This window comes from Penicillium coprophilum, assembly GCF_028826855.1.
Source record: "Penicillium coprophilum strain IBT 35676 chromosome Unknown utg000005l_segment0_segment0, whole genome shotgun sequence".
Classification (NCBI taxonomy): domain Eukaryota; kingdom Fungi; phylum Ascomycota; class Eurotiomycetes; order Eurotiales; family Aspergillaceae; genus Penicillium; species Penicillium coprophilum.
Window position 1 is genome coordinate 3,704,884 of NW_026622724.1, and position 24,142 is coordinate 3,729,025.

General features: G+C 48.5%; 10 protein-coding genes across 10 annotated transcripts; 6 read left to right on the forward strand and 4 right to left on the reverse strand.

The window, feature by feature from the left end:
• Positions 1 to 895: 895 nt before the first annotated feature.
• Positions 896 to 3,009, forward strand: N7500_008913 (putative plasma membrane antiporter; the record flags this gene model as incomplete). The annotated part of the gene is made up of 9 exons (XM_056680057.1): positions 896 to 950; positions 1,001 to 1,069; positions 1,134 to 1,222; positions 1,272 to 1,445; positions 1,495 to 1,901; positions 1,969 to 2,017; positions 2,067 to 2,433; positions 2,482 to 2,583; positions 2,630 to 3,009. 9 exons carry the CDS (start codon positions 896 to 898, stop codon positions 3,007 to 3,009), a joined length of 1,692 nt encoding a protein of 563 aa, XP_056530429.1.
• An 876-nt stretch (positions 3,010 to 3,885) lies between these two features.
• On the forward strand, positions 3,886 to 5,407 carry pgxB (uncharacterized protein; the record flags this gene model as incomplete). The annotated part of the gene is made up of 5 exons (XM_056680058.1): positions 3,886 to 4,227; positions 4,276 to 4,443; positions 4,496 to 4,669; positions 4,723 to 4,968; positions 5,024 to 5,407. 5 exons carry the CDS (start codon positions 3,886 to 3,888, stop codon positions 5,405 to 5,407), a joined length of 1,314 nt encoding a protein of 437 aa, XP_056530430.1.
• A 936-nt stretch (positions 5,408 to 6,343) lies between these two features.
• On the forward strand, positions 6,344 to 7,986 carry N7500_008915 (uncharacterized protein; the record flags this gene model as incomplete). Its single annotated transcript, XM_056680059.1, has 3 exons — positions 6,344 to 6,559; positions 6,629 to 7,123; positions 7,186 to 7,986. 3 exons carry the CDS (start codon positions 6,344 to 6,346, stop codon positions 7,984 to 7,986), a joined length of 1,512 nt encoding a protein of 503 aa, XP_056530431.1.
• A 612-nt stretch (positions 7,987 to 8,598) lies between these two features.
• Positions 8,599 to 10,423, reverse strand: N7500_008916 (cytochrome P450; the record flags this gene model as incomplete). Its single annotated transcript, XM_056680060.1, has 4 exons — positions 8,599 to 9,213; positions 9,269 to 9,653; positions 9,717 to 10,156; positions 10,220 to 10,423. The coding sequence occupies 4 exons, from the start codon at positions 10,421 to 10,423 to the stop codon at positions 8,599 to 8,601; spliced, it is 1,644 nt and encodes a 547-aa protein (XP_056530432.1).
• A 717-nt stretch (positions 10,424 to 11,140) lies between these two features.
• Positions 11,141 to 12,200, forward strand: N7500_008917 (Short-chain dehydrogenase/reductase SDR; the record flags this gene model as incomplete). Its single annotated transcript, XM_056680061.1, has 3 exons — positions 11,141 to 11,859; positions 11,923 to 11,962; positions 12,015 to 12,200. 3 exons carry the CDS (start codon positions 11,141 to 11,143, stop codon positions 12,198 to 12,200), a joined length of 945 nt encoding a protein of 314 aa, XP_056530433.1.
• A 255-nt stretch (positions 12,201 to 12,455) lies between these two features.
• On the reverse strand, positions 12,456 to 13,579 carry N7500_008918 (lipase/thioesterase family protein; the record flags this gene model as incomplete). The annotated part of the gene is made up of 2 exons (XM_056680062.1): positions 12,456 to 13,177; positions 13,228 to 13,579. The coding sequence occupies 2 exons, from the start codon at positions 13,577 to 13,579 to the stop codon at positions 12,456 to 12,458; spliced, it is 1,074 nt and encodes a 357-aa protein (XP_056530434.1).
• Positions 13,580 to 14,061: 482 nt separating this feature from the next.
• On the forward strand, positions 14,062 to 15,561 carry N7500_008919 (flavin-containing monooxygenase; the record flags this gene model as incomplete). The annotated part of the gene is made up of 1 exon (XM_056680063.1): positions 14,062 to 15,561. One exon carries the CDS (start codon positions 14,062 to 14,064, stop codon positions 15,559 to 15,561), a length of 1,500 nt encoding a protein of 499 aa, XP_056530435.1.
• Positions 15,562 to 15,769: 208 nt separating this feature from the next.
• N7500_008920 (lipase family protein) lies at positions 15,770 to 16,777 on the reverse strand (the record flags this gene model as incomplete). Its single annotated transcript, XM_056680064.1, has 3 exons — positions 15,770 to 16,114; positions 16,173 to 16,666; positions 16,723 to 16,777. 3 exons carry the CDS (start codon positions 16,775 to 16,777, stop codon positions 15,770 to 15,772), a joined length of 894 nt encoding a protein of 297 aa, XP_056530436.1.
• A 2,181-nt stretch (positions 16,778 to 18,958) lies between these two features.
• N7500_008921 (uncharacterized protein) lies at positions 18,959 to 19,759 on the forward strand (the record flags this gene model as incomplete). The annotated part of the gene is made up of 1 exon (XM_056680065.1): positions 18,959 to 19,759. One exon carries the CDS (start codon positions 18,959 to 18,961, stop codon positions 19,757 to 19,759), a length of 801 nt encoding a protein of 266 aa, XP_056530437.1.
• A 527-nt stretch (positions 19,760 to 20,286) lies between these two features.
• N7500_008922 (uncharacterized protein) lies at positions 20,287 to 22,363 on the reverse strand (the record flags this gene model as incomplete). Its single annotated transcript, XM_056680066.1, has 6 exons — positions 20,287 to 20,963; positions 21,020 to 21,174; positions 21,232 to 21,598; positions 21,661 to 21,822; positions 21,887 to 22,021; positions 22,075 to 22,363. The coding sequence occupies 6 exons, from the start codon at positions 22,361 to 22,363 to the stop codon at positions 20,287 to 20,289; spliced, it is 1,785 nt and encodes a 594-aa protein (XP_056530438.1).
• Positions 22,364 to 24,142: the final 1,779 nt, after the last annotated feature.

Below are 24,142 nucleotides of genomic sequence, written 5' to 3' on the forward strand. Positions count from 1 at the left end.
CTTTTGTCTAGTTCGAGGTATATAGATGACAACGTGATGGACATCACCGCACCCATTTGATACTATACTCGATACACTATCTATGAGTTTCAAAGAAATCGGACTCCACTTGAGAACAGCCAAGACCTTCTCGAAAACGGTAGTATAGTCTATTCACAACCGTTTTGAACCCCCTTCTCAACTGGTCGAATGAGGAATGCCCCTTGTTATTCTTTTGAAATTGGAACATTCTAGCCCTGGATCGAGTTAATGTTCATTCGAAACGGAGGACTCCGTCCCCCGTAAAGATAATGCAAATACCGTGCAATTTACTCTTTGCCACATCAAGGCAAGCAGGTTTCCCTTGATCGGCCCCTGATTCGGGAGATGTTCAGCCCCTTCTCGGGCGCATCCGGCCCGAAAGGCCGAGAATAGGGGGCGCAGCACAGATCGAATGCTTTTCTCATCATTTAGGTCAGGCAGCAAGACAGGCAGCAAGATATTAAATTGTGGCGAGGCCACAGGGCTGGATCTATTTACAGCTTACTGTGGCTTTCATTGTACGGAGTATAGGATTCGAATACCCTGGCATCCCCCGGTATTCTCTTGTTGTTATCTTTTTTATAAGTACTACGTAGTATGAGGCTTGGAATATCTACTTCACGCGGTTTGACGTTCCTGAGCCTAGTAGCTGCCCTTGATATATATGACACGTAAACAGAGCACATCCCTTACTCCGGAATTTAGGCAAGTCGCGGAAAGGTCAACAACAGAGCAAATTATTGCATAGTGCAATTACACACAGAGAAGGGAGCATTCTTGAATGAAACTGTCATGCATTTGCGCGATTTAGATAGACCCGTACCATGCTGTGTCTTGTTCTTACCAAAATCAGTTCTTCGCTTGCGAGAATAGGATGCTGCACCCAATTCTGGATCTGAGTAGAGTCAATGTGGTCCTTTCCTTATTGGGTAAGACCTGGACTGCTATACCTAGTATTGCTTTTGATTAATGGTTCTAGGAATATATATCCTGATTTTTGGGTTCATCGCCGTGAAAATCAAGCAGAGATGGTATCTCGGTGAAGCTTGTATGATATCCTTCAAGTCCATTGAATATTGGTCGCTGATGCTATTCAGTACCCTCTTTTATAGTCGGGACTGTCATAGGACCATTTGGTGCGAAGTTGATCAATGTTAGTCAGTGGGGAGGAGGCGACAGCGACAGTGGTGACATCGTCTATGTAGGTCAGGCTTTTGGCCGCAAAGGAAAACACCAAACTAATTTTCCAGGGGCTGACTCGATTGGTGATCGGAATCGCGATGGTCAAAGTCGGTTATGAGCTACCCAAACGATATCTGCGGCTTCATCTGGTCGAACTCACCATTTGCCTACTGCCGTTGATGACGATCCAGTGGCTGACGACGTCGGCATGTATCAAACTAATGATCCCTGGTCTATCCTTTGTGTGTTCATCTTCTTAGATCTGAGGACCCCTCACTAATCCTCATGCAGTTGACTGCTCTCATCATCGGATCGTGTGTTATATGCATCGACCCGGTTCTCTCACAGGCTGTCGCCAAGGGCCCCTTCGCAGATCAATATGTCCGACGACATCTGCGCGAATTTATTTCTGCCGAGGCCGGCGGGAATGACGGGTTCGGCTTTCCATTTCTGCTTCTCTCCATTGCCCTTCTTCGTTATGCCGATGCCCCGGGTATGGAGACCGTAAAAGCTGGTACTGGAGAAGACAGTCGGGATTGGATTGGTGAGCCGGATACCGGTCGATTGGGGGGAGATGTAGGCCGGGCTTTGGCACATTGGGCCGTTGAGGGAGTGCTGTACATGCTGGTCATGGGTGCTGGATATGGTGTGCTGGTCGGGTTCTTAAGCCGGAAAGCCTTGAAACTGGCCTCAAAAAGGTACGTGTATACATTGTGTGGGCTGAAACATTTTTGAATTCCACAAAATGGCTAATGATGTATGCAGACATTGGGTTGACAAGGAGGGCTTCTTCTCATATCCTGTTGCGATAGGTGTAAGTCATCCTTGGAAAGTGGTAGAACAGACGCTAAAATGACTTGCAGTTGTTCATCGTCGGTACCTGCGGCTGCTTTGGCTCCGATGAAACTCTCGCCTGCTTTGTTGCCGGCTGTGCATTAAACTGGGATGGGTCTTATCACTTCGAAGTTGAAGAGAGACATGACTCCTTCAATTTCACAATCGAAAACCTCTTGAACATTGGAACTTTTATGTTCCTCGGAGCTATTATGCCATGGAATCAACTTCACATGCCGAGCCAGACTGGAATCACCGTCGCTCGACTAGTCGGGCTCGGATTTTTGATTCTAATCTTCCGTCGGATGCCAGCAATTATGATGGGATATCGATTCATGACCAAGATCTGCGACAACTGGAGAGAGGCCTTGTTCATGGGGTACTTTGCCCCGATTGGTATGTTATACAGATGAGTTATCCAAGTGCAGTGCTTACAGGGTTCAGGAGTTGGCGCCATTTCGTATGTCGAGTATGCGCGACGATTGTTGCCGGATCCTGGAGAGAGCGATACGGAGATTAACAACTTGACTGCCGCTATGATTCCAGGTACGATACTCTTATACCTTCCAACAGCGTATACTGATGATTTTAGTGGTATACTGGCTGGTCTTCTTTTCCATTGTCATCCACGGTTTATCTATACCAGTCCTGAACTGTCTCTATAAGTGGTTCAAGGTCCCTCCTGTCCGAGACCACCCGGTAGAAATCATTCTGCTATCTGAAAAAGAGCCTGTTCCTAACAACAGTGTGGTGGATCACTGTGGCTACTCTGTCATACTCAACAACCGATTTTCTCGTTCCTCAAAGCAGCATGCTCATTCTGGTCATGGTAATCCACACCGCAATGGAACAGACACTATGGTCCTACGTCGCAGCGGGGAAACTAGCCATAGGAGCTCGTTGGAAAGGGCATCGACGAAAGGTTCGTCGCGCGAACTAGAACAGACTATATCTGCCAGAAATGTAGTCTAAACGGTCGACGGGATTTCATATTATGTGAACAATTTGATACCTTTGTTTGGATTTCAAACTCCTATAAAACAAGGAGGGTAGGCAGATATTCAAAAAATTGTAGTGCAATTGATAGAATGTTGACTAGTACTTGTAGCCCTGTATATTCGGGAGTACCTTATATAGATAGCTTTCAGTGAGATATTTACTCATGACCAATCTTTCCATCTCGCTCGCTTCTTTGATTTTCTATCCTTCGCATGGAAAAAGACATTATTTTCTGGAGTTTCCGAGTCTACTCAAGCTGGGAAAACACTTAGGCCGGAGGTCTCCTCGCCAATTCACTTCATCCAAGACTGTTTAGGGAGACTGTATTCAACGTAAAATAAACACTCGAGAGAAAGAAGGTCTCGGACGTCTAAAAAGAAAAATACACAGGTCAATGTTGCATATATTCTGATTGGTGGAAGAACCCTCACTGCCTTAAGGCGCATATTCACCAGACGGGAGAATGAATCCCCGTCCTTACGATGAACTGCAGCAATTCCAAAATGTCCAACAACCTGACGCCTCTCGCGCAAGCTTCTCCGGAGTCCCCGCAAAGCCCTAAGCCCTTGGCGAAATGCGGAGAAAATGACTCCATTCACTGGGTCTATACAAATGAGCCAACTCGCTCTTCCACAACCGGCCACAGGCCCTGCCAATTACCCCAAATTGGTGAAATTGCTTTTAACAGGCGGAGAAATCTCTTTCCTCCCGTGCCGTTCCCCAGATATCGTTAATCTGGGGAAGGATATGAGCTCCATTTTCCTGAGCCGACATTCCGGGGTAGTCTTATAAATTGTCAGGGATGCCCTCTCCCATGGATCAAGTATCAACCGAGCCTATCTCGCTATAATGAAGTTTCTCGCTATTGGTGCACTCCTGCTCAGCACAGTCAGTGCTCTTGCCACAGAGCATATTATCAAAGGGGCCCAGATCATCCCAGCCAGCGATACGTCGGCGTTGAAGAAGATCGGTGCTCATGGACATCACAAACACCACGACCGTCGAACAGTGACTATTCGGTCATCCAGAAGCGACACCGATGATATCTCGGAAGATTTCCTCTGGGGTATTAAGGCTGCCAATCACGGTGGCAGACTTCTCTTGAAGAAGGGAAAGAAGTATGTCATTGGTAAGAAGCTTGATCTTAGCTTCTTGAATGATATTGAAGTGCAGCTGGAGGGTGAAATTAAGGTACATCACCCCAATACGGTAGAATTGAACCGCTCTGACATGAAATAGTTCACTGATGATATTGACTACTGGCAAGCAAACAACTTCTACTACTCATTCCAGAAATCTATCACTTTCTGGGTCTGGGGTGGTCAGGATATCAAGATCTTCGGAAAGGGTACTCTGAATGGTAATGGCCAGGAATGGTACAATGCCTTTGCTGGTCTGGAAGTTCTGGTGAGCATGAATTCCAAAAGAGTTGGAAAGAGGTGCTGATGGAGAATTTCAGGACCCCAACAACACTTTCTACCGTCCTATTCTCTTTGTGACCGACAATGCTACGCGTGTGTCCGTTGAGGGTATCACTCAACTCAACTCCCCCTGCTGGACCAACTTCTTCGTCCGTACCAAGGATGTCTCTTTCGATGATGTCTTTATCAACGCCTATTCCACCAACATATCTGTAAGTTGATGATCTGATACCATGACCAGCCAAATCTAATCATCCTCTGGTAGGCTTTGCCTAAGAACACCGACGGATTTGACTCCTTCAATGTGGACGGCCTCAGTGTGACCAACACTCGTGTCGATATTGGCGATGACTGTTTCTCGCCCAAGCCCAACACCACCAACATTTTTGTGCAGAACCTGTGGTGCAACAACACCCACGGTGTCAGCATGGGAAGTATCGGACAGTACTCGGGAGTCGAGGACATCATCGAAAATGCCTGGATTGAGAACGTGACTCTGTTGAACGGCCAGGTAAGATCCCCAACACACTCATCTTTGAGCAATTGATCCTAATCGTCACCTCAAGAACGGTGTCCGTCTCAAGGCCTGGGCTGGAGAGAACGTCGGCTTCGGTCGCATCAACAACATCACCTACAAGGATGTTCGTATCGAAAACACCGACGCCCCTATTGTGTTGGATCAGTGCTATTTCAACGTCGACGAGGCCACATGTGCCAAGTATCCGTCATCCGTCAATTTCACCAACGTTGTCTTCGAAAATATTCATGGCACTTCCTCGGGCAAGAATGGCAAGGTGATTGGCGACTTGACTTGCTCACCCAATGCCGTGTGCTCGGGTATTCAGCTCTCTGAGATCGATATTACCAGCCCGGCTGGCGGTCCTCCTGTCATTACCTGTGATGGTATCTCTGGAGATATTGGCGTGGAGTGCCAGTCAAGCTCGGCTTAGAGAGAATAATGATTTTGGAGATACTAGTAAATAGTCAAATAGTCAAATAGTGAATCAAAAGTACGAATGAAAGACAAATCCCATGTTCTGATTAGGAAGTGTGATCCGACATACATCCGACAGGTATGTCCGACGGAGTGGTGATCTCCGAACCTCAACATCCAACCGGATGGCATTCAACTATCAGGCCATTGAATTACCAGGCTCACTGCAGGTCTCAGCCAGTCACTTATTCTACTCATCCTGCTTCGTACTTTGACTGCACTTATTCTGCACAATATGGTGATAGGAGCTTTGACCCAACACTCTCGGCCCCGACATCACAACAAAGCTGCGGATGTGGAGAGTCAAGACTCTTAGCAGCTCCATCTGAGACTCCCAGCCAATTAAACCGAGACCAAGCATTGTCCAGTCTCTTCCCCGAGAGAAAATAGATGTTGATATCCGACCGGGCCGACGTTCCCAAAAAACAGCAATGGGGAAGATTCAAAAACCAAGCGGTCCTCCTCGATGACATCTCATGCTGCATACCGTCTCATCATGATGAACAGGATCAACCTCATACTGGCTTATTCTCTCTCTCCCCACACTCCCACAATCGGAGTGGTATACCGGCTGAGACTATATCCGCCCCCTGTCCTTGGTCAGATGTATGGTGATTTGTTAGGAATGGCCTAGGATTCAATATCCTAGTATCCCTCGTTCAATGCCTGGAACACTGGCAAATCTCTCCAATCTGGGGACGTATCCACACTCTCCCCCCTTTCCCCCACCCCCAGATCCCCGGAAAAGGCGGATTACGGGGAAAGGACGGGATCCCCGATCTTACCGGGTCTCTGCTATAAGAACGACGGATAGTTTCTCGACTTTTTCTTCTTTCTTCTTCTCTTCGTCTGTGCTATTATCTTCCCACAGATCCTAGCCTTTATATTCAACATGGAGAAGATAAATAGTCAGCATCAGCACGTTGAGGGTGCAAATGCTAGTCAAATGATGGAGTCTGCAAAGCAATGCGATTTTTACGTCGAAGATCGAGTCGCTCATTTGTCCGAGGAACATCGCCAGTATCTTCTTGCGAAGCATGGAACACTGGATCTGGACCCTATCCCTGACATGACCGATGCCGATCCATACAATTGGCCGAGATGGAGGGTGAGAGACCACTCAACGTCTATCACCAATTCATTTTGCGATCTTAAATCTAACATGATGATTGAATAGAAAAACTTGAACTTGACCCTAGTCGCCTTCCACGCCATGATGGGCACATTCACTGCCTCCTCAATCCAATCTGCATTCGAGAATATCTCCGAAGATCTCGACATCAGTATGCAGCGAACCAGCTACCTCGTCTCCTTATTTATCGCCGTGCTAGGTGGCGCGCCTCTCTTTTGGCGCCCGCTGTGTAATCGCTATGGTCGCCGGCCCATCTTTCTGATCTCACTGATTTGCAGCCTGATTGGGAATATTGGATGTGCAAAGAGTCCTTCCTATGCAACCATGGGTCTGTGCCGTGCTATCACTGCCTTTTTTATCAGCCCTGCAGCTGCTATTGGTAGCGCTGTTGTTGCGGAGTCTTTCTTCCGACAAGATCGTGCTCGCTGCATGGGTGCGTGGACACTGATGGTTACCCTGGGTGTCCCCGCTGCTCCATTTATCTTTGGATTCGTTGCTTTGCGTGTGGGTTATCGCTGGATTTATTATATTTTGGCAATTGTGAGCATTCCTCGACCCCAGCCTCTGGTAGATAGCCCAGTCTAACCATTCGCTTCAAATAGGTCAACGCAATTCAATTCGTCACCTACTTCCTATTCGGATCGGAATCCCTCTACGTCCGCAGCAATGTCCCCTCCGGCAATGTTACTGCCGCCAAGCAGAGTCTCTTCCGATTCAGCCGCGTTGATCCTACACCGTTGACACTTTGGGATTTTGTTCAGCCCCTGAGCTACGTGATGAAACCATGTGTGATCATCCCAGCCGCCGCCTATGCAATGATCTTCCTTTGGGGCAGTATTGCGCTCACAATCGAGATTTCCCAAATCTATCCTTCCAAGTTTGGCTTAAATACCCAGCAGGTCGGTCTACAATTTCTCGCTATTATCATCGGGTCTGTCATCGGGGAACAGATTGGCGGATTTATTTCCGACCGCTGGATGCTTCTGCGTCAGAAGCGGACTGGAGAGCCTTCCCCGCCAGAATACCGGTTGTGGTTGAGTTATATTGGCCATGCCTTGACGATCTGTGGTATTGTGGTTTTTGCCATCGAGATCCGGGACTCGGGCGGCGCATGGACTATCGCTCCCATTATTGGCGCCGCAATCGCTGCTGGTGGTAATCAGATTGTCACTACGATCGACATTACTTATGCGGTTGATTGTTACCGTGCGGATGCTGCCAGTGTGGGTGTCTTTATCACCTTTGTTCGGCAGATCTGGGGCTTCATTGGTCCTTTCTGGTTCCCTCAAATGTTCGAGATTGTTGGCTGGGCTGGTGGTGCCGGTATTGCCGTTGCCCTCATGGTTGGTGTTAGCATTGTTCCAACTATCTTGGTGCAGTGGCGAGGAGCTTCATGGCGTTAATTGCCGAGGACATATAAATGCTCTTTTTATCAACTAAAAAGGGAATGTAGATGTTCACATAGCATTCTAATCTACTTGATAGTATTGAGATATGGAGTACAATATACCCGTGGTACTACCGTGCAATGCTATATTGATACAATCTTACTTGAATCAGGTATACTACATGTCAGATCCTGGTTTCCCAACTATTATCAACACGGGAATCCTTCTATACCGGGGAACAGCTTGGCAATGACTGTCGACTTTGTACTATTTCCCACTCTTCTGCTTCGGGGCTAAGTCGGGAATAAGCAAATTACAAGCCGCTGAGAGGAAGCCGAAACATGCGCTATACATTACGCCGCCCAGTGTCCAATGTGCTGCATAGCCTGGGCTGGCCTGGATGAGTAGACCATAATGGAACAGAGGACATCGCCGTTGACCGCTATGCTCTATAATCCCCCTGAACTACTTGTGTCTCATATCCAACTTGTCATATGGATCAACTACCAGGGATCTTGCAACAAGTCCTTGTCGATATGCATTCTTCCTACCAATTTACATCTGTAAGCTGTTAACATAGATACAATATACATAAAATAACAAATCGTCAATCATCAACCCATATCACTACCACTCATCAACCCTCCGCATCCTCAAATGCATTCCCTCAACTGGCTTAATAGTAACAGCCCCTGCAACATGAATCACCTGCTTGGGGTCCTGCATCTCAAACACAAACCGTCCAACAACGCCAGCAACTGCACACCGCAACTCCGCACGCGCAAAGTCCTTCCCAATACACGATCTCTGTCCGTGCAGGAACGTAATCTGCGCAAAATTTGTCGATGCTCCACCATTATTGTTCGGGATACAGTGTTCGTTCTTGTCCGTATCGATCCAACGCTCAGGAAAGAATTCTTCCCCATTCTCGCCCCAGAAAAGTGGGCTCCGATTAATTGCCCACGGACATAACACGACCCGGGTACCCTTCGGGATGTACTTTCCTGCCACAACGGTGTTGCGGACCGATTCACGTATTGTTGTTGGGACTGTTGGGTAGAGGCGGAGGACTTCTTGACAGACGCCGTTTAGCAAAGGGAGGGATTCGAGGTCTTGGTAAGTGATCGGGCTGTTTCCTGATGGGATTTTGGAGCGGATTTCATCGCGGAGGCGGGTTTGGTATTCTGGATGGAGATGGAGGAGGTAGCAAGCCCAGGTTAAGGCGCTGGCGGTGGTTTCGTGCTGTGGGGATTAGTTATTCGCTCAAGTAGCAATGCAATTGCACTGAAAGACTCACTCCAGCAGCCAAAAATGTCAACATCTGATCCACCAACTCCGTATCCGAAAAATCCCCGCCAAGCATCATCGTCCCCAGGATATCAGCCTCCAGGTCCTGAGCTGAAATCTTGGAATCAGCAAGACTAGCTCGCTTCTCGCGCACAATCTCATCACATGTACTGCGCAGATACGCCGTCTCAGTATTCAGTACATCGTTCATCCGCCACGGCACACGCCTCGCCATCCACTGCGGCAATGCAAAATTCATTACTAGGAACGCCATCTTCTCCTTGGTTGGCTCGAGGATCTTTGCGAAGCTGTCGGCCACTTTGTTTCGTTTGTTATGCAAGGAGCCAAAGTCACGCCCCATTGCTATAGGCCCTATTATATCGAGTGTGAGACGGCTACATACATACCTGTTAGTCTACTATGTTTCGGGAATCTGATCCGATACTTGTCAAACGTACCTCGCCCATTCAGCCATCTCAATTTTACCCTCCTGGTCCTCTGGGCTCGTTCCATCCATTGGGCTCATCTTGATCTCCTTCTCCAGTTCATCCAATAACTGTCCGGTCTTGCTCCACATGAGTGAATACATCGAGCGGATATTCTTAATATTAAAGGCGGGCGTGAGTGCTTTACGCTGCTTCTTGTGCATTGCACCTTCCGAGGTAATCATCCCGAATCCGATGATCCGGGCGAGGAAGTTACGCATGCGCCATGGCTTCTCGAAATCGTATGTGTTTGTGCTCATCACATCTAACAAGGCCTGATGGTTGGTTGGGATCACATAACTTTGGTTGAATGTGTCACGCATATGAATCAGCCCTTCATTTGGGACGGTTTTCATCCACTGGAGGGGTTTTGTTCCTCGTGGCGAGTCGAAGATGAGTTCTATATGTGAGCCCTGTACTCCGTGTAAGGTTAGTATTTTGTGTATATGTATTTTTATTCTTGTTTTTGTTCCTACCTGGACTTTTGGTAGATGCCGCATCGGATTTAGTAAGAAGGGCCATATTATTACGCTGTAGAAGGCTTTTAGGAGGATGTTTACTACAAGTGCGATGAGACAGATTCTTTGGAAGGTATTGTTGGTCAAGATAGTTCGTTGGAGGAAATACGCCTCGGCAAGGGTGAATGCCCCTATTGCTGGGATACTGTCACCAAGGGCCATTTTTGGTTTCTCTGAATGGTGTTGAAAGAGACAAGAGCCTCGGATTCAGTCGAGGCTCATATACCCCGTACTAGTCATTTCCTCCATTGAACATACCCCACAGAGATCGACACTCCTGTAGGGGCGACCAATGCGAGACCTCGGCTCTATGAACCGCCATTATTTGGATCTGCGCGTTAGCGCTTTTCACATTGCAGCAGTGGGGAGTTCTGAGACATGTGCACTATGTCAGCTTGTCAAGCTAGACTCAGTATTTTAGTATATTGAGAAAACGTCGAGTCATACCATCATACCATTGAAACCAGTGTAGCCAATATATCACCGACTGGACTCCAAAAGATCCCCCGGGATTAGGGCTGGGATAATGCGGGGGATGCCAAGAGACATGTGAAAGGACATGTTACGGGATATACGGCGTCAAGAGAAGTCAAAGAGAAGAAAGAGAAAACAGGCGATACAGAGCATTCAACAAATTCAAGTCTAATTGGAAGATGTCATAACTGTCGATCTATTGTGGACCCGTCTCGCGACTCTCGCATCGATTTCCTGACTGGGAAAGCTTTATGTGAAGCCTCGGCTGGATATACTCGAGGTTGTATGGCAATGATCCTAAAGGTCCTTATGATCCTTGTTACCCTGACTATCAATATAATCCGATCATTTACCTTCCGATGACCTCAACCCCAACCTCACTTCATCTATAATCAAACAGCAAAAATGTCTACCCTCGATCTTATCACCAAATACGCTGAAACAGCTCTATCCCATCTCCCAGAGCCTACCCAACATCTGTTCCGCAACCCAACAACCCAAAAGGCTCTCGGTGTTCTCGCCGGCCTTGTCCTCCTCCGCGCCACAAACCGCTTCCTTTCAAAACGCTCCTTGCAAAACTGGACCTCCAACCAACCATGGATCCCAGCCCATGAGCTCATCTTGCTTACCGGCGGCTGCAGTGGGATCGGCAAGCAAGTTATGGAAGATCTAGCGCGCACAGGCGTGCGTGTAGTCATCCTCGACATCAATGAGCCGACTTTCACCCTTCCCGCCAACGTCTCTTTCTATAAGGCGAATATCACTTCCTCGGCTGATATCGCGGAAGTTGCGCGCACAATCCGGGACAATCATGGCGAGCCCACGGTCTTGATTAACAATGCCGGTGTGGGCCACGAGGGGACTATCTTAGATGAGCCTGAGGAGAAGATCCGGCAGACATTCGAGGTCAATACCCTCTCCCATTTCCTGATGGTGAAGGAGTTCGTGCCAGCTATGGTGAAGGCAAACCATGGTCATATCATTACAATTGCTAGTATGGCAAGCTTTGTGGCACTCGGCGAGATGGTGGATTATTGTTGCTCCAAAGTTAGTGCGCTTGCGTTCCACGAGGGACTGCGTCAGGAATTGAAGTATTGGTACAATGCGCCGAATGTGCGCACCAGGTGAGTTACTGAGTTATCCTATGGTCGTATCTCGGTGGGCATCTTGCTAACTTGTTGCTGTAGTGTTATTCACCCCATGTGGGTGCGTACACCCATGATCAAGGTACTCACTGATAACGAGGAGCATTTCAAGCAGCCTATCATGACCCCCCCAGGTCGTGTCGGATGCTATCTGCAAACAGATCTTGACTCAGAGTAGTGGCCAGATTATCTTGCCTGCTAGTCAGTCGGGCGCTAGTTTGGTGCGTGCTATGCCGACCTGGATGCAGGAGGGTGTGCGCACTTTTGCGTCGAGTGCGTTTGTTAAGATGCGCGCTGCGCAGCAAGTGCAGAAGGCGTAGTAGATTTTCTCTTCTTCTCTTTATGGAAATTCCACACGATATGTTTATGCTGTACCTATTTTGAATTTGTATACGGGCTTAATACACATAAATTTGAGAATCGAGGAAATATCACAGGCTGGTCCATGACATTATAGTGTTTTTGAGCAATAGTGATGCTTGTGGATGTAATATTGTCTACGACTGCATAGCTGATCCGTGCCATGCCTGTATTATGTCTTCAACATAGTATCTACAGCTACTGTCCATATACAATCACATCAACTGGGTCAAGAATTCCTCAACCTTCTTCCCCTGCTTCGTCTTGGTATTATCCCTCAACTCCAAATGAAAAACAGGCGCAACATGACACTCCCCTTGTCCAATAAAAAACTCCACATTCTCAAAGCCCTTCTTAAACTTCTCCGCAAGGTCCTGGATCAAAGGCAACATGATCTCATTCCCGCCTCCTGTAATCAGAACCGAGTTCACGGGGAAAGTCGTAAACCAATCCGTGGGCGCAGTCGACAAGTCCGTGTAATAGTCCCGCTTACCAGATCCAATATAGGCTGAAGCCCAGGGTCCCGCGACTACCTGACTAATGATATCGCCGCCGTCGTAGACCTGAACACCCGGGAATTCTTCCTCAAGAAGTGTCCAAGGGGCGATCATTACTGCGCCGGCCAGGTTTTTGTGCAACGGCAAGGCATCAATCTCTGCATGTGGGTGGGCCAGATGAGAGAGGACTCCACCAAGCAGGTTCCCGCCCGCAGAGTCGCCGCCCAGGAAAACTGTAGACGGGTCGCGGTTTGGCTGCGAGAGAATGTATCGTAGACAGTTTACGGCCTGTCGCAGTTGCGTCGGGTAGACTGCGATTGGGGCTAACGTGTAAGTTAGACTGAAGACCGCGACGCTTTTGTCTGATGCTTTGAGATCGCGCACGAGCTGCGCATAGAATTTGAAATAGCCCATATTGGCCGGGAGTCCGAAGCCACCACCTAAATGACCTGGTCAGTGAATTCATCTTTCTTTGTGATTGTATACATACCATGAAACCAGATTATCACATTGTCGGCATTTCGATCGCCCACCCAGTGGCCTAAGGCGCCATCACCCAATTGTACAGACTCGGGTACAGCGCCTGTCGATTTAGAGTATTTTTCATAGATGACGAGGTCTGGAGGTAGGATGTATTGCATCTGACGGGCCGTCATCCGCATGGTCGCCTTGCGGAATAGCGCATATCCCAAATGAAGCGACAAAGTTTTGGCTTGGCGCTCGGTGCGCCGGAGACCGGTTAGAAGGGCATAGATGTAGGCTACTATGATGGATCCCACGGCTGGAAGGAAGTCCAACTTCTCCTTGAGGGAGAGCTTCACTTTGGTTGCTGTGAGAGACATGGTTGGACCTGTCCATGAGTTGGGTCAGACATGGGTATATAGAGTGGGAACTGTCGATCCTTTCGCAAAGATGTCCCATTTGGGAAATTACCGAGGTTCGATCATGCATTTCATGGCGTTGATCTCTATATTCCGTACGATATGATGTATGGATGTATGGATGTATAGGTGTATAGGTGTATAGGTACATGGGTGTATAGCGATATTATATAGATGTACAAATGTTTTCTTAGATACAGATATCTTTAACTATCACCTTCAATGTTGTACCTATATATCTTTCTACGTATACAGAATCTGTTTACTACCAAAATATATGATCAAGATCTCTTTCCGATCTCTCCGTGAAGAGGTCAAAGTGCGACGTACTGTTTACCCCAAGTAGGTGTGATCCGCTGATCACAACGTGAAGCCGAGGCGTTGCAACTTCTGTTTATATCACCGCTTGATGCCGTTGAAGTTGTACTCAGATTGCATTCATCATGGACAGAACAAATGGAAATGAAAAACAATTCGATGTCATCATCATCGGTGCTGGTATCTCCGGCATCAACGCTGCCTATCGCATCCAAACACAACTTCCCGGTTACACCTACACCATCCTTGAGGGTCGCAACGATCTAGGAGGGACCTGGGATCTCTTCAAATATCCTGGGATTCGTTCTGACTCTGATCTTTTCACCTTTGGCTTCCAATTCAACCCCTGGTCCCGTGACCAACCTATTGCCGAGGGCGCTGCCATTAAGGACTACGTTCGTGACACGGCGACCAAGTATGGCATCGACGAGCACATCCGCTATAACCATCGTGTGTCATCAGCAGACTGGTCCTCCGATGAAAACACCTGGTCGCTCACTGTCGACCACAATGACTCTGAACAAACCTACACCGCCCGCTACGTGATCTTCGGCACGGGCTACTACAACTACAAGGACCCCCTGAATCCCGACATTCCTGGCCTGGATGCCTTCCAGGGCCAGATTGTCCATCCACAGTTCTGGCCCGAGGACTTACAATACAAGGACAAGAAGATCGTTATCATCGGATCTGGCGCGACCGCCGTCACTCTCCTCCCCAATCTCGCCGACCATGCCGCCCGTGTCACAATGCTCCAGCGCAGCCCAACCTATATTATCTCCCTCCCAAACCGCTCGAGCAGCCGCTGGCTCTCCTATATTCTCCCAAATGCCCTGTATACTCGGCTGCAGCGCATGATCTATATCTACACCAATCGCATCTTCTTCCTCTTCTGCCAGCGCTTCCCGAATTTCTCCCGCTGGCTGCTCAAGTTGAATGTGCGCAAGCAATTGCCCAGCCATATTCCATACGACCCGCATTTCAAGCCCACGTACAATCCCTGGGATCAACGGATGTGTCTCTGTCCCGATGGGGATCTGTTCCGCAGTCTCCGACAGGGTAAGGCGGATGTCAAGACTGATACGATTCGGGAGGTGACGAAGAATGGCATTATCCTGAATTCGGGCGAGCAGCTTGATGCGGATATTATTGTTACCGCGACGGGCTTACGCTTGCAGATTGCAGGTGGCTCGGCGCTGTCTGTGGATGGGAAGAAGATTGATGCCGGTGATAAGTATCTGTGGAATGGGGTCATGCTCCAGGATGTGCCCAATGCCGCTTTCGTAATTGGATATACCAATGCCTCGTGGACTCTCGGCTCGGATGCAACGGCGCAGTTTGTCTGTCGGTTGCTCAAGGAGCTGGAGTCGCGAAAGTTGATCGCTGCTGTTCCCCGTCTGAAGGAGAAGGATGCCGCGACACTTCAAAATCGTCCCCTCTTGAACCTCAAGTCGACTTATGTGTCTCTTGCCGAGAGCGTCTTACCCAAAGCTGCTGATCGTGGTCCGTGGCAGCCGCGGGATCACTACCTGAAAGACATGAAGTTTGCTCAAAGTGGTGATATTGACACTGGACTCGAGTTTATGCCAGGGCCAAGTCTGCGTCTACGCCCTAAGATGTCGTGATGATGCATGTTTACGATATGATACCGCCCTCGCTCTTGCTTGGGCTTTCTGATCCAGTATATGGCGTTTAAGTAGGCTTAGTATTCAGTACACAATATATTTATTCCTATTCTTTGTGCAATTTCCCTTGATCTCAGTCCAACACTGATACGCTATCTGCGAAAGGAAACAAAGACAAGGCTTTCCCCCACGGCATCGCCTAATCAGCTTACGATGATGCATCTATCGGAGTTGCGCAGACGCTCATGTTACCAAAATACCACCCATGTTCAGGATTCGGCCACCTCAAATCCCGATCCGACCCAGCATTCCCCGCCCTGCTATTGATCCCTTCAACATGCTGCACCCCATCAGCGGTGGCTTGTACACCAGTCTCCTGGGTAATCCAGTATTCAGGCGAGGGCTGGCTCCAATCCAAGAACGGCAAATTGATCGGCACTTTCGGCACGGGGTCTGTAGTATGCGTGGCTCGATAAATACTGTTTGGTGATTGCTGGTTTGTGATGAATTCGGCCAGCTTCATATTCCCTGGTTTGGGGGCGCCGAAGGTCCACTGATTGTTCAACATTAGCTGACATCTACATCCTCTCTTGTTCGACAACTTGACTTACAGCATCCAGACTGAACCCCTGTGTTCGAAGAACAGTCGCTGCCAACGTCGCAATCCCCCCACCCAGACTGTGCCCGACTACGGTCAACTTATACCCCGGATATGAGCTGGTTGCATCTCGAAGCTGGGTCGTTGCCTGGCTCGCTATAGCAGTCCAGTATACCCAGAAACCGTGATGGGCTGTGCATCCAGTGCAAACCTCATCAATTGGGGTGAGAACGATGTCAAGATCTGTGTTGCCGTCGCTTTCAGATACCGTTCCGCGGAATGTCAAAAGGATCAGTTCCCGCGTGTGGTCTAGGGCGATGTAACCTGTTGGCCCGTTGACACTGTGGAATGTGTTGATTACCGTCGTGTTATCGGCTTCTACGAGTCCACAAGTGCCATAGTCGCAGGTCAGCCTTTGGCCCGTTTGATTGATATTTTGATCACAGGCCGATAGGCTAGCAAATTGGGAGAATAGGGTGAATCGTTCCAGCAGCTCGGTTGTGATTGCTGGTACATTTCCATCGTTAGGTTGAAGATTGGGCTTTGTTATGTACGGAACTTACCCCGGCGCGCTAATTGGATAGGAGATGCAATGGTCATCACACTGAGTGATATCATTGCTAGTACATATCTCTTTGATCCAACCATGTTGGATAAGTTGGCAATACAGATGGACGATATGTACAGCTCGTGTTGAACTGAGAAATCCTGCAAATGCGGTACCTTGTCTATTCTCTTCTAAGAAATGAGCGCATACTTATAGACTTCCTTTTCCATTGGCAATGCCAGTCTGCCCATTAAATGATAATTTGAGGGGTGAAGGCTGCAGAGTTCACTAGCTCGAGACTATGCACCGTGATACAATTTATGTGGAGCTGACTGTAAAATCGCCAGCTGACTACATTGGCAGCGTTGATCCATCTTGTATCCGGAGGATAACTCGCTTTTAAGGAGGAACAACCTGAGAGGACTACTGGACCATCCCGACTCCTTGATGCACCGAGAATGCTGTGGAGTAGCACCGGGCAAGGTTACACTGCATTCTCATACATCTACACGCATCGTTCATAGCTATAGGAGATGTATTGTGATTAACGGTACCCCTTGCATTTTCAAGTCGTGCGACCTTTCATCCTTGAGCATGGCATAGCTGGACATACTTGCACGGGCGGCTACCAGGTATGTACTAGAACAGTTTGATGCAAATCATGTCAATATTTGAGGACACGCAGCCTCGTCTTGGGTTCGTGTGATGAAGTCTGCGTTCAATTAGCAAGTTTCCTCTAATCTTCGTGCAATCATTGGTTTCGATTGAATCTTGCATGCATATCATCACATCTCTATGCATGGATATGGAGTACAGTTACTTATAGCCTGGTAATCCTCCCTATGTTCGCTAGTTCTATTGGTAATGTGCGTGATCGTCGATGATTGCTTTTTCTGTATTTTCCAGCTGAGGGGAAGGTTCCTAAGCATCTAAATCGTTCTCAACTTGTGACACTGGAAGCTGCGGAATTGAGGCAAAATTTCTTAGTATGGCCATCCCTTGATTCTTTCGTCTTCTATAAAACCGCGAACTTTTATTCATCTGCCTGGTTTGTTGGACTGCAAACTTCTTACTAATCTGAAATTTGAGAAAGATGAAGAAACCACAGGAGAACTAGCTCTTCTTTCCATGCAGGTCTTTTTCTATATTGCGATCAAGGCTAGCTCTTCTCACAATATTCGATTATGTTAAAATCAGCAACAACAATGCCATTTGGACTTTCACCTCGACACTTCCTAGAAAGGCTCATTTTCCTGAGTGGCTGAACACCGTTTGTCTTGGATAATTTAAGTGATGGATATCTTCAAATACCTCATGAAAAATCTGAAGGAAGAATCTTGATATTCTGACAAGTAGACCTAGTGCTATGCACCCCAGAAGACTTGATGGTATCACATCCGAAACACTACAGAGTGGAAATCGGCCAACATGACCCTGGGCAAATATCACTTTAGCATGCCCGCTGTGACGGAGAGCCCCCGCAGACTCCGTCTTGTCGCTAGACTACATGGGAGTCCATCATTATTTGCCCTCCCACGGCTCTTAATTAGCCAATATCCACCGCCTCGACTACCGGGCCCATGGCCATATCGACAGATCTGAAGACCTTTTCGACTTCCGCTCACTCCAATGAGAGAATATCCACAACTATTTTGCCGCCGAAGCCTACGTGGCTGTTCTACTTGGGAGTGAGATCACTGTCGGGCTGATTTTGGCGGGGCAGAGGTGCTAATACAAGGTGGACACCAACTCGCTACCTGGGGATTTGCGGGAGTGTATTTCCGAAAGAATGGAGAGTATGAGAGAACTAGGGAGATGAGATGCCTACTTGATATCCTCGCCAACTGAGGCAAGTTCCACTGTGAGATAAATTGATCGATACGGGTCTTAGAAATAAAGATCGAAATTTAACTTTCGAGGCAACATTTAAGGTTAAACTTAAACTTGGGGAAATTCCAAGGTTTGAGGCTGCACGGGTGGCTTTTAATCCATCCCGGCATGATGTAATTCGACATTGATCCCTTCCAACTTCCAAGATTGTTCACCCACTTTCCTCCTTTCAATCTACACCCTAAATATCCTTTATATACTTTCTAATGTCTGACAAGTATACCGACCCCAAACTTCGCGATGAAGTCAAAAAGGAAGTCCACAACAGTGACAAGGGCGGGAAACCGGGCCAATGGTCTGCACGGAAGGTATCCATCACCATCGCTCCAATCCCAATTCCATGATATCCCTGGTTTCTGACAATGGTGCAGGCCCAAATGATGGCGTCTGAATACAAAAAGCGCGGCGGTGGCTACAACACCACAAAGGAAGAAGGCCAAACGGAGCCTCAGAAGCATCTCGAAAACTGGACAAAAGAGGAATGGCAGACCAAGGAGGGTTCTGGGACGGCAAGACAGGATGACGACTCGCGCAAACGGTACTTGCCTAAGAAAGCGTGGGATCAGCTGAGTGAGAAGGAAAAGGAGGAGACGGATGAGAAGAAGGTTGAGGAGTCACAAGGCGGGAAGCAGTTTGTTGGCAATACAACCAAGGCAAAGGAGGCGAGGCGGAAGGTCAGTTCTGATGTTAGGGATGATGGTGATGTTGGGGATGATGATGCTGGGGAGGATGATGCTGGGGAAGATGATGCTGGGGAGGATGATGCTGGGGAGGGTGATGCTGGGGAGGGTGATGCTGGGGAAGATGATGCTGGGGAGGGTGATGCTGGGGAAGATGATGCTGGGGAGGGTGATGCTGGGGAAGATGATGCTGGGGAGGGTGATGCTAGGAAGGGTGATGCTGGGGAGGGTGATGAGGTGGAGGACGATGAGGCTGGTGCTGAGGCTGGGGAGGAGGGCCAGAAAGGCCAGAAAGGCCAGAAAGATTCGAAGAAGGCTCGAGAGACTGGCGAGGCTGGTCATAAGGGCACGACGAAGACCGAGGAGAAAACCGACGACAAGGAAAGCGGCACGGGAACCAAGCGCAGTGCGAAACAGGATGCATCACCAAATAAGAAACAGAAGGACAGTGCCAGGATGCAAAGTCTGCGAAAGAGAGCGTGATTTTGATTTGGGGCTCATCGAGGGCAAATGTCTGCACACATGCAAAAGTAATACTCAGATGATTTTCACATCAACACAATTGCACGATGGTAACATGATACTGTGATGTGTTCGAGCTTGGTGTACTCTTCCAAATGGGCCTACTAAGGACGTTGTTGACAAGAGCGGAACTATAAAAGGAACCTAGCCAAGTATAGTCGATGACTAGGGAGGGACAGGTATCCACAAGTATCCACAATGGAATGTGAAGGGTAATGCGTAGAGAAAATGATGATCAAACAAACTTCAACGAAGATGCTACGTAGCTCCTGGATTACCTTGGGTAAAATATTTAAGGAGGTAACAGAACACAAACGAGTAGGCAGTGGATACCAAATCTACGACAGAAAGCAATTTATTAAAATGAAATATCATTTCAATGGGTATCCATGGTCTTAAAAGCCCAGCTTTAGCCAATCATGCCAAGATATTAACCCATAACCATCCATATGTACCATTACTTCATCCGGACATATCTCGTTCGATACTCACTTCCGCTCCTCATCTACAGCCGCATGGGGAGTGAATTCACTGTCGGGCAACATGTTCATAGCGTCCTCCTGTGCGTCCAACTTGTAATTGGTGGCCCAGAAGCCAATAGCACCGACGAATGCTAGAATAGCAACCACAGTGTAATTCCAAACCAAGAGAGGATCATCAGCCAGACCAATGAAAGCCTGACCGATGGCAGACGAGAAGGCGTTCATCAGAAGGGACACAGCCTGGACGAGAGATCGCATGTTCTTGGGGGCCTTGGTGTAGGCATACTCGAGGGAAGTCACGGAGGCGAGGATCTCGGAAATACCACCCATGATGTAGGTCAGGGCCTGAATCCAGACCGAGATGTTGGTGTGCTCGTGCTTTACCTCAAGACAGTAGTTGGCCTCCTTACCGCAGGGTCCCAACTTGTAGATGTAGTGTTGGGTGACGGCGGCGACGACCATACTGAGAGCGGCCATGACGAAACCGGCTGTGATACGCTTCAAGGGGGTGAAGTTGAAGCCCATCTTGCGAATCATGGGGTAGACAATGTGATCAAAGATGGGAATGAAGATGATCAATGCAATAGGGTTGAGATTGTTGATGATGTCGTTGGGAACACCGCCAAGTTTCATGGTAGCCGCTTGAGATGTCAGGTTGTTCAACATCTGATTGTAGGCGAGCCCTAGAGGTGGTCAGCATGTGCGAAATTTGAGAGAGAATGATTCCTTGGTCACGTACAGTAAAGAGGGTACCACAAAAACACTCTGCAGGCCATCAGTCCACGTCGAACTTCATCAACCCAGGCATCGTCAAAGTCCATCCATGCGGGCTTGCTGGCTCCGAGGTAGCTGGGCTTGGCGACGGCCCAATGATCGGTACCAGAGGACTTGAACCTACAAATGAAGGTTAGTAAGGGTGTACCTATTCAGGGTGGACAGGATGTAGCGTACCATCGCACGGGGTTCAGGGACCAGTGGCCCTTCATCGCCAACATCCACAGCTTGAAAGCCTTGCCGTAAATCGAGCCACTGGGGGGAGTGAGAATGTACTGCTTCCTGCAAATGAGCAATACTAGAGGACACAGACAGAACATGGCTGTGGGGAGCAGGTAAGAGAGCCAGAAACCAACATATCGCTCGGCGTAGACCATGGCGATCTGGCCGACAAAAGAACCGATGTTGACCATCATGTAGAAGTACAGATAGATACGCGCAACGGTGGCAGAAGGGTCCACGATGACACGCTCACCGGACTCCAGTGTCATGACATAGGGCTTGTCCTCACGATATTGTTCAGCGATCAGGGGGCGATGTTGGCCTTGAAACCACCAGTTCCGACACCCATGATAATAAGACCGATAGAGAAGCATCCAATAGCACCGTTAGGGTGTGAAATAACCTGGGGAATAGCGGAAATGATGAGGATGATGTGTCCAACAAGGGCGCAGGCAATGGCGGACATGATGGTACGGTAACGACCCCAATATTGATCAGCAATCATGGCACCGAAGAGGGGCATGATGTAGGACCAGAAAGAATTGACTGTGCCAGTCAAGATCAGTTAACCAAAATGAACGGAACCTTCTAGATATCACCTATCACTTACACAATGTCAATCCGGTGGAGGCCTGTTGACCCATACCCAGAGCTCCGGGGGACTCGTTGCTCCAATCAGAGACACCTGGAACAAGGGCACCGGTAGAGGATCCATCGGGCAAAGGTCGCTGAATGAAGTTGACAACTAATCGAGAGTCAGCCGATCTATCCTCCCTCGACGATTTGATAGTTCCATACAAACAGCAGTGGTACCGTAGTACGAGAAACGCTCGCACAGTTCCACAAAGGCAACACTGTATGCTGCAACAGGTAGCTTGCCGGCAACACGACGCAAAGTGGCTAGCTCTTCCGTGGTGGGAGTGGTCTTGTCCATAGAATCACCCTGGATTGACACCTCTCGTAGGGGAGGCGCAGTGTCGATGGTCATCTCATCAACTACTATGGCTTTCTCATCCACACCGACATCGTGTGCAGCTGCCCTTGATTTGGCAATCTCGGCCACATCGACAGGGTCGCTGGCATTCATGGTGGCTGTTCTGGAGGGGGGGATCCAAAAGATATGGGAGATGAGACACACAGAAAGAAGAAAAAAAGAAGAAAAGAAAGTTGATGGGAGGGTGCGATGAAGCAATTATATGGACATGGCGTGACTTAGCGTAGCCACTCAGCTGGATATATCTCCCAGGATTCTCACTTAATTGCATTTCCCATTGGAGAAGTCCCGGGGGATTATCTACATTGGGACGTGGCGGAAGGTACAAAAACCGTCAATAGCCGGAAAATAGACCCTGCATCTACTCCGGTAGTAAATTTCCTTCTAGATTAAGCCTGCCTTGGCTCCAATCGTCCAGCTTCGGTATCATCCGGGTCTCAGTTTCTGATAAGAAAGGAAAAGGTCAACCAAATTGATCCAAAGAAGATAATTGGGATCCCGAAATGTTAATAATCGCCAAGCCTTGGTTCGACCAATCAATCAGCTCTTGTGGGCTTAGACCCTCTCCCCTTTGGTTACATGACCCACTTAGGGCCGACCTTAGCGTATATTGGCGTGCATTAGCGCCGCTTGGCGCAGCTTGGCACGGCCAAGCCGAGTATCTTTCCCCCGCGCCATGCCGCTTGGCTGGTAAGTTGCACTGTAACCCTGTCTGCTTGGCTACCTCCTTTTGCTCCTATCACAGTCAAGAGAATAACCGAGGTGAGATAAACTGATATCTGTGTATAATCGCATGGCCTTGGTCCAATGAGAGTCGTTCACACCCCTCGCTTGATCAGAATTGCACGACTAATTAGGCTCAAGGTAAAATTGCCACTATCCGCCCCCTGGGGTAGTGAGACATAATCTGGTTGGACCATGAGGCCATGTGATCTTGCCATCTTATTACCCGACTTGACAAAGCGCTCCTTCGTATTGGCACTGGCTTGGTCCGTCGGTCTCCCGGAATCGGCCTCGTATCAACTCATGACTGTTAAAGTTGACTGTTTCTTGGAAGTTATCGGATTTCGCCCCCTTTCTCACGCGATTAGGCCGCCTGATGTCGCTTCGCACTGTCAGTCCAGAAAATACACATTCGAGCGTCTCTTGCGACTCCCCACTGTACTACTCGGCGCAACCATTTTGAATTTTACCAGTATCTAGTTTGCCATTCCGCTCGTCTTCGATACGATCGGCCGGGTGATCGTCACTCACCACACCCACCGTATGTCCATCGGTGGATTGCCAGGAGACCGTATTGTGGAGTGATACTCTGGAATATCATGCTTAATTCTGGAACTACTACGGAGTACGGAGTGCGGAGTGTAGAGTAGCACGTTCGTCGTTGCTAGCGCCGTGCTCATGTTCGCGCCATCAAGCTCACCCCTGTCCGGCAGATATATCCACTGCTTGGGGCTAGACCCTCTCTTGTTTCGCATTGACCGTTGTAATCCTTGCGCATTCCCTTGACCTGTTCATTGGGCGATAACATTGAATAGTATGGTTTGAATATCTAAAGTACCAAGTTGACTTGGCTTAGCCTGCCTTGTTTTGAGTGCATGTCCGATCGCGTGATCAAATGCCTGCATGTATTACACTATCAAATTATATTTGGCCCCATGAGATACCAGACGTGACATTTTGGACAGGGTGGTGTGTGAGACATATTTGGTACCTTCCATGTTCTTTTTGATTTTCAACCGGAATGTACACGCACTGCACGACGTGAAAGGCAATGGAACAGATATTTTCCCTCTAATATACCTCGGTCTACCCTGGATTTACACATTCCTCACATATTTGTAATCCGTCTGAATATCTCCATGGCCTATT